This window comes from Grus americana, chromosome 2 (genome assembly GCF_028858705.1).
Source record: "Grus americana isolate bGruAme1 chromosome 2, bGruAme1.mat, whole genome shotgun sequence".
Lineage (NCBI taxonomy): Eukaryota > Metazoa > Chordata > Aves > Gruiformes > Gruidae > Grus > Grus americana.
Genome location: NC_072853.1, coordinates 131894511 through 131908633, shown reverse-complemented (window position 1 = coordinate 131908633; position 14123 = coordinate 131894511). Strand labels below are relative to the sequence as shown.

Genomic DNA, 14123 nt, shown 5'->3' with positions numbered 1-14123 from the left:
AGTGGCCCATCCCTTTTTGGGATTGGTTTCCACATGTATCTTCAATGAAAGTGATATATTAATGTCACACGCTTCGCAGTTACCTCATTCAAGGTGTGAATTTACTTGATCAGTATAAAATTACTTTTAATAGCAATTGCAAGAATAGAATGGCTCGGCTTTCTAGGAATGTGTTAGATACGGGGCCCCAGTCCTCCTAATATCAAATGTTTTGACAAACTTGTGACTGTACGTTGAAATCAAACACTTGAAACTTCTCAGTTGCCCATCTTCTATTTTTGGCAGATATTGCCGAATCTGAGGAAGGGACATTCTTGTTCTGCTAGTGAAGCATCTGTAATTTTTAGCTCTATGTATCCTGAATGAGGTGGTGAGTGGAAAGCATGATTAAAAGCTTTTGCAGTCCAACTCATTAGTGTTAATTCATCAGACTGCATGCATACCTAAATGTTCCCACTATCAATGAAGTCCATTGTTGATGGTAATGAAGCTAAACATGCAGGACTGGGAGCATATGTGTTACAGTGAGAACTGTAAAAGATGAGCACAGACTGCTAAACAGAGGCAAGAGCACTCTTTTGAAGAAGAAAAAAACCCCAACCCCAAATAAACCTGTCCTGTTTATCTAAGCTTTCTTGTTTTTAAAAAAATGTCTTAGCATGGAACTTTTGTTGCTTTTAGTGAGAGGGGAAGAAAACTTCACGTATAAAAATGCTGTGAAAAGCAATGAGCAGTACAGATTCTAAGAAAAGTTTGAAGTAGGGAAACTATGAAGCTTTGTTTCTCCTTCCCTGCCACGTCCAGAACAATTAAGAATATTTCGTTAAGCTAGAACCCTACTTTGTTTTCACACCACCGGTTTTCTTTCCTACTTTCTGCCACTGTATCTGAGATATAATACTGGGAGCATTCAGCTAAGCAACACTTTCTCTCCATCTTGATGTCATCACTGAAATAACTGCCCTTTTATTCTGAGTGGTGATTGTTTTGGAGTGATGCTGAGACAGTGCACTTTGGTGGACTTGGTCTATAGCTATTTGTTTTCGGAACAGAGAAACTAATTGTTAAGTTTCTCTCTTGTATATTTCAAATAGATTAATTTTTTTTACCTTGACTCATTTTTCCACTGTATTGAAGTAGCAACTTCTACAATTTTGTTACAGATCAATCATGTCATCCTTTCAAGAAGTTCCGTCTTCAGCTAACACTTTGCAGACTTCCAATTTTGCACATGTGATTTTTCAAAATGTGGCAAAAAGTTATCTTCCAAACATGCACCTTGAATGTCACTACACTCTGACCCAGTTTATCCATCCTCATCAGAAAGACTGGGTTGGTATTTTCAAGGTAAGTAAAGCTTGTTCTATTGCTATTTCTCAAATGTTTACTGTCTTCTCTCTTACCAGTTAAAAAAAAAAAAAATCCAACAAAAGTAAAAGTCTCTGATAAACTTAAGTGGAACATCACTTAAATGATGTATTGGTGTCTGCTATTAGAATGTGAGTTATGTAACAAAGATCAAACTGGAGTTCAAAACTAGAGGAACGAGTACGCTTTAAGTCTGCTGGAGTAAAGGGAAGGTGTGTTGCAGTGGTGTCATGCAGAATTAAATGGAGATGAGTTGAGAAGAGATGTGTGGGCATAGAGTGACATTGTGAACAGGACTATATGAAAAGCGTGAGCCAGAGTAAGTGTGAAATATGTATGGAAAGAATAAAATCTAAGCTGGAGGTATCCTGACCCACGTCCCTGACTCATTTTTGTTGCTAGAACAGGCTGAACAGTACAGATCACTAAAATTATTCAAAACAGACCCTTGGAAAAAGGAGGAGGGGTGAGGCCACATCTAAGTTGCCTCACATTAGTGATTTGATTTATTTGGAGTTATTTTTAATAAAGTTTCATTTATGGGCTGAGAAATCGATTAATTCTTATATCTGCTTCTATGTAAGACCTTGATCTATGTTTCTTTGTCAGTATAGCTCCTACTAGATGATGCTTAAATTCCTCACTTGAATGGTTAACAGAAGTTTTGATTCGTGCTTTAAAGAAGTGATGCTTTGGTAGTGGGGAAAGGAGAAAGGTAACAGACTATCTCAGTACTGGAGGACCTTTCCCTTAGAACTGTCCGCTGTTTAAGAATGTAAATGCTTGACTTCACTGTAATCTGTAGATCACCAGCGGATTGTCTTTATTCAAGAAAGAAGAAATGCTGTGCTCTATAACACAGCAGAAGCATTTTTAACGCTATATGTAATGACTATACAGTCACTAAATTGTGTGAGGGAGGCATTAACTTACAGGCACATTTCTCTAGTGGGTAATTTTTAAAAATGTGTGTATATATCTTGATTATCTGCAAAGTTTTGAGAAATAGTGTAACTGAGCACACTTAACGGCATTAATGAAACTTTAAAAAAATCTTTACCAAAACTTTAAAGAGGGTGCTGTTCAATAAGCATTTTGAAATTATTTAAATGTAGTTTAAGAACTGAATGTTGTGGCTTTGTCTGTTGATCTGAGTGAGAGAGGCAATCAGACAGGACCCTAAAAATAGTTGGGAGAATTTAAAAAAAAAAAAAAAAAAGTGTGAAAATTTTTTTCAGTGACTACATGAAATGCTGTGTACAATGTACAGGTATCTTTGATTTCATCTTGACTGTAATGGTAGATTTTGTAAGCTATTGAGGTATGAGTTTTTATTCTACTTTAGCAGTGACAGGTTATATAGCTTTGGCAGTCATTTGAGGAACATGATTAGCTGGCATAAGGTAGTACTACTGTTTCTTTAAACATCTTCTTTTATGCAGGGTGGCTTATTTCTTGTACTTCCTCTCCTTTATGTGAAACAAGCTCTTGTGTGATTAATCAAATCAGGGAATTAACTGAGGTTAAGACCAACATTTTGAGACTGGATTTTTTTAATGGAATTCCCCAACCGATCTTTTAGTTCACCTAATTCTCATCAACACAAGGGAAGGAAGTATTGCAAGAAGGGGAAAAGGATGAAAATTGTTTTCTTTTTGTGACTATGTCAGCTTATTGTGAGTGTTATGAATGTCTTAGTATAGTACAGTGAGATAAATGGAGCCAGCTATCCAATTCTGTGTCTACAAATATGTATGTGTATGAGTAATGTTTATAGTAAAATAAATTGTGAAAAAGTAGTAGTCTTGGGATAGAGAATAGACAGAAGCATACTACACTGTGAGCTAAGTGTAAAAATGAGTGACTTCTAGAGAACTGATTGTTCCTGGACAATGAAAAAACCTCCTGGAGGTGGTTTGAAAACTGATGAAAGAGGCAGGGCTTTTATCGTTTCCCTTTCTAAAATACATCAGAAGGATGTGATGCATGTTTAGTAAAGTGATTTTCAGTATTAAACAAAAAAAGGCAAGTAAATCTTGACTAATTATAAGAACAATAATTAACGGCCTTCTGTATTAGCCTAGTGTACAAGGAAAGTGAGGCGTCTGTGAGAGAAATCAAAGCATCATTCACTGACTGGTCACGTAAAGGGAACAGAAGTCCACCTTGTCTTTCTGAGGGGAATAAATTGCTTAGAAAACAAACCTGTTTAAGCTGATGTCATTTAACCTTTTGCCTGGAATTGCACAGAAAGTTACTAGTGTTGTAATAGTGAATACTGGACAGAGGGAAAAGGTGCCTAGTTTAAAAACAAAAAAAAACCCCAGCCAGATAAACCTAGTGGTAATTTCAGATTAGTATGGAGTAAGATTTCCCCCCCCCCCCCCATGTGAACGTTTTGTTGGTTTTGGTTCTCATGTTGACTTTTATTCCATTTTAGGGGGGCAATGGCTTCAACTGTGTTCTGTGCTGTGTTTGCTCAACTACTTAGCTAAGAATTTGTTTTGTTGAACTGAATAAAATCTATAGGTACCTTCTTAAGTGAATGGTTTTCATTTAGGGTGCAAGTCCAAGTAAATTTCTTGAGCAGCGATGATGTCTTGGGTAGATATTGATTATTTGTATCCTTATATTATCCTGTTTGTTTTGCTAGTCCAGCTGTTTGTGCAGCTGCACAGTGAAGTGGATCAGGGAAGTGATCTGCCAGAAAAATACAGCCCCTTCTCCCCCCAGTTTTTACCACCTTGTTTCACAACTGGTTGGTTCTTCAGCTTGAACAGTGTGTGATGTAATGGGCAACTGTACTGGCATCACTGTGATGGAAACAAGTTGACTTGGAAGGTGTGTGGGAGAAGGGCTACGCCTACTTTATTGTCATGGCTGCTTAATGTGGAATGACAGTTGAAGTTTCTTTTTCAAATCTTTTTAGAGTTCTGTTCTGAAGAGCAGCTTTCAAGGGTTTGGTTTCAGTTTGTTTCCTTTTTAAATGGAAATGGAGCTAATAGTTCCAGAAGCAAAAACCTGATTTCATATACTGACTCTTAATTCCTAGCTTGTGAGTTTTTAAATGTTTCCATAGTATGCACTATATGACTAATTGACTCTTTATTCCATGTACATTTGCATTTGTGATTGTTGTAGTGGCCATTAGTGTTGTGCAGCTTGTGTGAAAAAGTGCTGTTAGAAATTGAATCTTCAGTAGGAGTCATAAATTGCTTATAAGAGTTTCTTTCTGTGTGTCTTATTGTGGTTATTTATTCATTTATGTATTTATTGCAGAACTTCATTTTGCTCTTCGTTATAACAGTCTTTTCCACCTGGTATACATTCTTTTTCACTTGCTAGACTTAATGCTTGTGAGGCTTTTTCCCCCTTTCACTAGGAATGATTCCATTTCTCTGTGCCTACTGAGTATTCCACTTTCATCCCTGTTTATTGGCTTCTATTTTGTACTATGGAAAGATAATGGCTTCAATGAAAGGTACCACAGCAGGTTCCTTCATGTTTGCAGTTGCTTATTAAAAGATGTTTTCTTCTCAATGATATTTTACAAAGCAACTTAAAATAAGGAGTCAAGGCAAGGTAAAGTACTGCCTTCCTGCTCTCCATCAGAGGCATCAAAAAGTTCTTGTTGGGAGGTAGAATAGGCCTAGAACTTCAGACCTGAGTTAGGGATTTGTGGCATACAGCATTGTAACAAAGAACTAAATAAATCTGCAACCAAATAACAGTTCTTCTAAAATTTAACAGATTCTACCAACTTCTCTGCATATGCTGTAGATAAAATGTGTTTTTGGTTGTTCCCAGCATGATTTAAATTGCTAAATGTTGAACTTTTGTAATGCCAAGTGTAAGGCACTTCGTGCTGGTTTAACAGATTTAAAACTGTTCCCAAGAAAGTAATTCTTTATTGTTTAGAAAAATGCAAACCCAGTGTTCATAAACTGAAAGGGTAATGTTGCATATAGGAGAATTATTTCAGATATACCGATTTTCTTATGAACTAGATGTGTCTAAAGTCATACACTACTTTTGGCATTGGACCTTTGGCAAAAACTCGGAGGGGGCAGGAAGTACAATAATGAATATGTTCTGAGCAGAAGTTCTGAATATGTACCATTTGTATTATTTTCGTATGTATTCATCTGTCTTTTTCCTTCTTGTCCCCTACGGGAGGCTTAAAACCAGGTTTTGACTCAGTCTTCAAGTCTGTTGACTTTCATTGCTGCTATTTCTTTTTGCTTTTGTGATATCCTGGAGGGTCACCTGTAATGAAGTGCTGAAATATCTTGATCAGTTATGTCCTTGCTTGTTACCAAGGGGATGAAAAAAAAAAGGCAGTTTTACAGATAAGTACTGGTCTAATACTTGGCATGGACATCCTGAGCCTGAGTCCCTCTTCGTGCAGTTTTTTCTGTGCAGAAGAACCTGATGGTTCCTAGTGTGGAGTCAAAAGGAAGAAGGCTTATCATTCTTGATAGATTTCACAGGAGATCTGTACTCTCAGAATGATCCAAGACTAGTGTCCCCTTTTTATTCTTCTGTACTTCTTTCTGATTAATTGAAATCTGGAGAGGCCCTTAGGGTAATCCAAATCTAAACCTTTGAAATGAGGAAAAATAATTAATGTGTGCACTACATCTGGTTGCAAAAATGGTCTATTTGGTAGGTGGTCCTAATTTCCGGATGGGGAAGTCTACATCTTGTGACTATTTCACAATGAGTTGAAATAATCATACGGCCACGTGATATTTTTTGCATTATTAATGCATAATGTCCAGACTTGCAGAAGTGTTTGAAAAACCTGTTTGGCTTTTAGGAAGAAGTGCTTACCCCTCTGTCTAGGGCATGTGTTTGCAAGTAGGACTGACAGATGTTCAGTATGCAAGGGAGGGAGGTTTAATATACATCTCAAAGGCACAAGGAAAGAATGTTATGGGCATAATAAAGATACTGGTTCAAGAGAGTAGCATTAAAGGTGTGGGTGTTTGTGGAGTATATCATAATACTTTCCGAGTTTCTGAAGATTTAATTTTGCTGACGCCAGCATGCTGGAAGGACCTGCAATATCAGCATGTATCCTTATGTATGTTAAACTAATGGCTTTGGTCTTGCCGTGTCGTTAATTAAACTATTCCATCAAAACTTTTCTGTTCCTCAGTTCTAGTTGGTATATATTTCTAAGTAATCTACATTAACTTAAGTCAATATCCTAGAAAAACAGTATAGACGTGCTTTGGTGTTGATGGCCTTAATATACCCCTAGAGAAGAAAAGGAAATGTTTTCTTTCTTAATGTCCATATTTTTAATATCCACAACTTAAAAACAGTGATCTTAAAACCGGTAACTTAACATATGGAAAAAATGAATAACCAGGATTGGGAAGATCTTAGTAACTTATTTGAACACAAGAAGTGTCTGCTTGCTCTGAGAGAGTACTCAGTATTTAGGAGATCACACCTGAGTTACTATTTGTGCATCAGTGCAGTGCCTGTATTTACATGCAACTTAATTTCTGTATTTTCAATGTACTGATTTATAGCGAACCTCAGAATTAACTTGTCTGTGGTCAAAAACTTCTGTACCAGAATTTAACAGTGGATTTGATGGGACACCTAAGAAAGAAATAGCTTGGTGGTTGTGATCTATCAAGACAAGATAGGTATGTTTTTGTATAGTACTCCAGGTTATTTAGTCTCCTTTTGACTGCAAATAACAGTACAATTTGTGTAAGTCATTCCAATGTCCTAATTTTCTCATAGACTGATTTTTTTATTTTCTTAAGATATCAATTACTTCCATATCTACAGATCATGTTATGAAGTACAGATCAGCAGCTGGATGTGTTATTGACCAGATGCATATAGAAATACAATTTTTCTGGCATGGCATCTTCATTGCACAGCAGGGCACAATGTCCTGTTGTTAAAATAGTCAGGAATAGAATTATTGGAATTCAGAATGTTTTGAGAACTGCTTTATCCACAAATTAGAGTGATTCTATTAGTTTCCAATTTTTCTTTGAAAAGACATGTCTTAAATAACTGTTATAATATTTTTCTTAAAAAAAAAAAAGTCGTTTGTTGTTTCTGTACTAAATGAGGAGGATAATCTGGGTTTACTTTTGACAAGAAATTTTGACTTTTAATTCCAAGTGTCACTAATTTTCTAAAAATATTTGCCATGGTAGGTTTGTGGGATCAGAGACAAAATTAGCATACCAACGTGATCGGTAGCTGGTAACAATTTTGAAGTAAAAGATTGTGCTAATTTATAGTTTTCATGAAATGTGATAGTAAATGAATATTTCGCTTAAACCTCACCCATCCTTTTTTAATACATTTTCATGCTTATCTTAAATTAAACAGTAACTTTGTTACTCTTTGATCTGTCATAACATTTCCTTGGACAGTCATTTACATATGTACCAGGTTTTCTCAGAGAGAGTTCATATTGTTTCTATTTTTACTTTGATTTATACCTAATAAGAGAGAAAGTTGATCCTATGGTCTAGGCACTCTGTCAATGTCATTTTGACGTATTCCTCTGAACTATGAGGTAGAAATAAAACCACTGAGAGATGATAATAGGTTAGGATCCTGATAGTGCCTTGATACTGCAACAAATACCACATGTTCTCAATAGCTCAAGTTAAATGATTGCCTGTATGTGTTCGTAACATTGAGCAGAGATGGACTTCTTCAGGTCTGGGCATGAGGGAACATCTTAAGATTACAGTCTTTCATAAAGGGTCTAAACAGAGTACCTTGCATCCATCTTCTGCCCCCAAAATGTTTCAGCTTTAGGGCTCCTGCTGTATAACAAATTTATCTCAGTATGAGCAGTGAGGTCATGTCTGAAGTCAAGTCTTAAATGGCTTGGATTGAGGTAAGTCAAAGTTGCATGTGGTACGTGGTGATCACAGATTTACTAAAAAACCCCAAGACTGTAGCTTTGACTTCATCGTTTACTTATTTTGAAATGTCTGTGCCTTAAATGTTACTAAGTGTACTTAATATGTTAATAAGTATTTTTCTTCATGTCCATGTTCTGAAGCTTTTTGTACTGTTTGATTCTTTCAGAATTGGCATCTAGATAACATTATTTGATGATGATGCATGTGTTCAAAAGTATATTGCGTCAGCAGCATGTCAGTGTTAACAGTAAAGTATCAGTGATTTTTGCCTGGTGTGAGCTTCATCACCCCCAGATGTTTTAGCTTTTCCACCTGTTAATTGGCTTAGAAAAACTTGTAGCTGTGTTTTGTAGCCTGTTACAGGCTACAGTGGCACTAGCACTACTGTGGCTTTCAAGTAATGTTTCTGGAACTCAGGGTTATGGCACAAACCAAGCCTACTGTGGAGAAATCACTTCCTAGGATGCTGAGCCGAATTGCATTTTGTTTAGACACTTGTGTTTTTTGTGGTTTGGGTCAAAATAACTGTTTCTTACCATGTGAAATATATAATGGTTGCTCACTTACTGTTGTCAGTAGTAATTATACTGTATAACATCTGTCCAAAGCCTTATCTACTATCTGTAATTTTGCTTCTTTCAGAGGTACTTTATTGTCATCTTGCAGTACTTAGGGTACTTTGCCAAATTACTTTCTAAACTATGTAATTTACCTTCTGAATTACAAAAAGGGCATAATTTTTACTCTGAAGAGTTTTGTTGTGGTGGTTTTTTTCTTAATTGTTTTATTTTTTAAATTGGGTCATACAAGGTATGTACAACAAAGCCTCGTTAGTTATGTCAAAGTTGGTTCAGCTAAGCAAGTGGTTCCTGGGTTTGCTTCTTTGGTCTGCTGTGGTTAGTACATGTGTGATATAGATTGGTAAGACACTCTTAATGCAGCAGAACAAACGCTGCTGTTCTTTCAGTTGTGTAACAGCTTTCTGAGTCCAAGGAAGAAAATGCCAAATGAGCTTCCCTTACAGTGGTGTTTCTTTAAAGCACTCTTTCAAGATTGAGTTTACTCACTTTACCGAGGCATTATAAAAGGAAAAAATTGAACAAAATGGAAAAACAGAAAAGTGTTTATTCTCCATGTTCATCTGTTACTCAAGAAATTAAAAATGAAGTTTGAAATAATTTTTACACTGCAAACACTGTGCAGTTGTAAGACAGAACTTTATTCTTGGAAAAGCTTACATTCCTTGTAAGATGAAGCAGATAAAAGTTAAAGGAGATGCAGTGAAATAAAATGGTTGCTATTTTTCCTCAGTAATTTACTTGATAACTCATTATTGGCATACAGTCACACAAATTCCTTCCCCTTCCCTGTGCCCCCTCCCCCCCAATCCCCCCCCATTTATTTTTCTAGTCAGCTAATTTTCTTCTACCTGTTTTGTGGAAATGTACTGTGAATGAAATGTAAATATGTGGAAGGTAATTGCACTGTGTGGCATTGCAGTAAGAAAGGGGCTTGTATGTGTGGGGCAGCATAGAAGAAGAAAAAACTTTCATGATGACTACATACCTATTTATTAGTAGAAGGAAAACCTGTCTGGTATGAGTATTGCGGACAGCTGAGTTGTCCCTACTTGCCCAGCCAAATTGCAAAGTACTCAGTATTAGACATCTTAACCTTTACCAGACTTCAGCATTTCCACTGTGACTACAGAGTTGGTTTATATAACTAAAAAGTAGTTTATGATGTCCTAAATTGAAATAAGCCTTTTTGCTCAAAAGTAGGAAATAGGAATATAGTGAATGGATTACTCTGTAATGGCCTGTTAAAGCTTGCCATTTTATGGAGAGAGAATTAAATAAAGTGTGGTTTGGGTAACGCATTGTTTGTATGTAACAACATAATCTGGATGTGACATGTTTGTAGGAGACATGCTTAGTCATGTTTTTGGTTTAAAATCATGGACTGAGAAGGTGAAAGTAGGATTTAGTTTCTGGATTATTAATCTGTTGGTTAACGTCTGGAAAGCAAGAGTGTTGGAATTTATGCACAGCTTTCTAATTTAAAAATGGATTTCTGAGTGGAGTTTGTGCGAATTAAATGTAGACAAAGAGAGAAGGTAGAAGAATATGGTGATTACCAGGTTAGTAGCAGAGACTATTTCTAATTTTGATTATGACGTGGAATACTTTTTTTTTTTCTGTTGGTTTAGGGAAGTTGCATTATCTAAGTCTTATTTGCTCTTTTATCTAAGAAATAAGGATGTTAATACTTTTTGAGTTTGAGCAAAATGTTTTCAGAATTTTCAATGAATTCCTTAAAAAGTAATGGTATCAGCACAGCCAGTCAATGCATCCGATGATGAACTTGAGTTCAGAGTTCACAACAAGTCTTGTGCGTAGCTTGACAGGTCATCCTCCTTTTTCCTCCTCTGAACTTCAGAAGGTTTTGTGCTGGAGTTCTTGAATTTGTGCGTAATTTGTAATGCTTGTGTGCTTGAATGTGGATATTGTAATGTCTGCCATGACCCGTGCCAACTTTTTAAATTAGACTAGTAAACTGTGCCTCTTGTACTCCTCCCGGCTCACAGAAAGTTTCACAGTGAGTTCCATTGAAATTCCTCATTTATTTAAGATTTCTGATGGTCAGATCAGCTTTAGCACTTTGATTGGAACTTGGTTTTAAGTTAGTAGGTGACAATACTTTTCTTTGGTGTGTTGTGTTTGGTTTTGTGGTTGGTTCTTTTTTTGGGGGAGAAGGGAGGGGGAGGAGGATGGGGGGATGACATGGCTTTTTTTCCAACGGGTAAGTGAAGTTATTTTCATTAAACAAGTTCCAGCTGAGGTCTTTATACAACAACAGCAGTCTGTAGCTGTTTTGATCAAGATAGTGTTTCACTTGAGTTGCTTTCATTTTGAAAGTTTCCTTCTAAAATTTTAGTACCTCTTTTGTTTTTAATATTTTGAGTCAAATGCTCTTCCAGTTAACAGCGTCAACTAAAAATGAAAAAGAGTATTATAAAAATATTTTTATCTGGGTTCTTTGTATGCCATTTCAGTTAGCATTCTAATGAAAGTGTTGTGGGTTTTTATTAACTTCGGTTTCACATTTTATTACATCAGAATATACTCTTCATTGCAAAATAGGACTGTAATTTCACATGAGGCCTAAACAGGTATTAAATGTGCATTTCCACACCTTTCCCCTAATTTCCATTTTTTTAACAGCTTTTGAGTTCTAATTATTAATGTAAATAAATATGCTTGCAGCCTGAGTAGTTGGATCATGAACTTGGTCAGTAAATGGAGGAAACAAAAGATGAAATGGTGTACTTGAAGACTTAATTATATCCATTATAAAAATGTTTAAAATCATCTCAATGACTGTTCCCTGTTATTGAAGTTCAAATACAGAAATGAAACCTGTGAATCTTTCTTAGAAGCATTTGTATGTTTTCTGTAATGTTTTCATGAATACACATGTTCACTGTTGGTCATATCAGCTGTTTTGGCAGTTGAAATAGTCAAGGTCGTCTTACAGGCCTGAGGATTTTTCTCTGATAACAGTAAAAGGCTTTGCTCTTTGTCTACTCTTGTTTTCTGATGTGTTGTGCCAGTGCTGTTGTTTTTCAATTTTCTTATTTATTTGAATAGAAATAATACTGCAAGATGTTAGTAAATGAAATACTTAACCTCTTATTTGCATTTTCTGCTTTGATGTAAAATTGTTAGGGTTTTGTTTGTTTTAAACTTTGAGGCAAGTAGAATCTGAATGATGTGAAAAAGAAAAGACTAATAGATGCGAATTTGTCATAAAAGTTCTATGGAGCATTTAAATGGTATTTAAATGTCATCTGCACTTACTTTTTAACATGCGTTCATGCTTCAGTGGAGTACTGGAGAGTCTGGACACAAACTAAAGAAGCAGCCCTACTTCTTTGTATTTTCATGCTGAGGGCTTCTCAGGTATTGGAGAACAAGCTTCTACTTGTCAGACTAATTTCCAATTCTAATATAAAATCTATGTTTTGAAATTTTTCACCCCAAGAACTGGAGCATCAGCTATGAAAGGCTTTGCGAGGTGGCAAGATATCCATTCTCTGCTATTTGAACATCGTTCTGTGGAGAAAGTATTTCTGAAAATGAAAGACTAATTTATCTGCTTTTAACTTAACAAAACTTACCTTTGAGTTTTCAAAGTATGAAAATAATAAATAAGCTGGCCAGGGAACCTGTGCTCAGGAATTGCTACCTCCAAATTCTATAGCTTTCACAGAAAATGGCATTTAAGAAACTCTGGGTATGCGATAAGTAAATACATTTATTTAAAAAAAAAAAAAGTCTCAGGTTTTCTCCAGTGTACAGTACTAATTGATACTATTTACCCCATGCTAACTGTATTTAACAACACCTACCTGTTGAGTCATCTGATTTCTTGAATCCTGCACTATTACCAGGAAGATGCACAAAGCACAAATTCTTATGTTTATGAGAAAAGCTTCAGCTTATCCTTTTTCAGTATGTGCCAAGCAGAATTGTATGGGCTAGTTGCTGTAATGGTCTTCTTAATTGAAAAAAACCAAACCACACCACCACCAAAAAACAACCAAAAAACCAAACCAAAACACAACAACAAAACCCCAAACAACAAAAAAGACAACAAAACTACCTTATATGGACATTTGCCTTAAATGGCAATTTTTCTCTTGTCAGTGTAGTCCATGTAAGGTCTTCATAACAAATGGGTTCTTGTGGGGGATCTGGACTCTACTCCCCCTCTGGAGACTGACCTGGGAGATAGTCTACATAAATTGTGGTACGTTTTGTTGCTTTCATCAGCAGTCAAAGAAACAGTCTAGCTTTTCTGACTCCATTCATTAAAATGAAAATATTTTTTCCAGTCTAATATGCCTGATGATTATGAGGATGCTGTTCATTCTGCTTCCAGAGCTGTAGTGCTTTGTTTTTCAGATAGAATCACTGTGGGTTTGTGTCCTGGTTCTGGCAAGGCTAGAGTTAATTTCACAAAGAGCCAGGACAGGTGAGCCAAGCTGGCCGGGGGCTATTCCATACCCTGTGACATCATGCTCACCATAAAAGGGGGCCAGTCGGGCAGGGGCGGGTTCGGTGTGGCTCTGGGACAGGCTGAGCGTCCGGTCGGTCGGTGGTCGGATCGGTAAATTGTTCTCTGTTATCACCCATTGTGAATATCTGTTATCAGTACTGTTGTTGACTGTTTCCCTCTCCCTTGCTGTCCCAGTAAACTGCCCTTATCCCAACCCTCGAGGCTTTGCCGTTGTTTTTTCCGTTCTCCTCCCCAACCTGCCGGGGGAGGGGTGAGTGAGTAGTGCGTGGCACCCAGCTACCGACTGGGGCTGAACCACGTCAGTTTGTTGACAAGTGTTCCCATCTTTCTCTTCATCATTTTCACTCTTTATTGATTTCCTCTGTAGCTTTTGCCACTAGTTTTAGTTTATCTCATTTCTTATTTCCTTTCCCTTAAGCAATCTTAAAATTTCTTTACATAGTTTTAGCCCTAGTTTTAGGCAACTATTGGCTTTCCTTCTGATTTGGAAGAAATGTCTTTGTCAAAGGTCACATTTAGATCGTTGCTGAGCCATCCAATGTGTGTTTATAGTCTTACATCTGTGATGGTATAGTCTGTTGCTGTAGAGAAGGCTGTGACTGTAGTAGGAGTATTCTGTATTTTTTGAACGACCATGTACTTCATACTGGGTTTATTAAAGACAATATTGTTAAAAGATATAAAGAACTAAAATAAAAGTTTCATTAAAACCTGTTGATTATTTTTTTAAAGATCTAGATCCCAGACCTAAACCAT

At 36.4% G+C, this 14123-nt stretch overlaps 1 protein-coding gene across 4 annotated transcripts in view; it reads left to right on the top strand.

The window, feature by feature from the left end:
- The window catches only part of TAX1BP1 (Tax1 binding protein 1), a 64205-nt gene that overhangs the window by 1932 nt on the left and 48150 nt on the right, over nt 1-14123 (top strand). For all 4 annotated transcript variants that reach the window (XM_054814566.1, XM_054814564.1, XM_054814565.1 and 1 more), the window contains exon 2: nt 1164-1347. In XM_054814566.1, the coding sequence (XP_054670541.1) occupies nt 1171-1347 (177 nt within the window). In that variant the 5' untranslated portion in view covers nt 1164-1170. The remainder of the gene's footprint in view (nt 1-1163; nt 1348-14123) is intronic.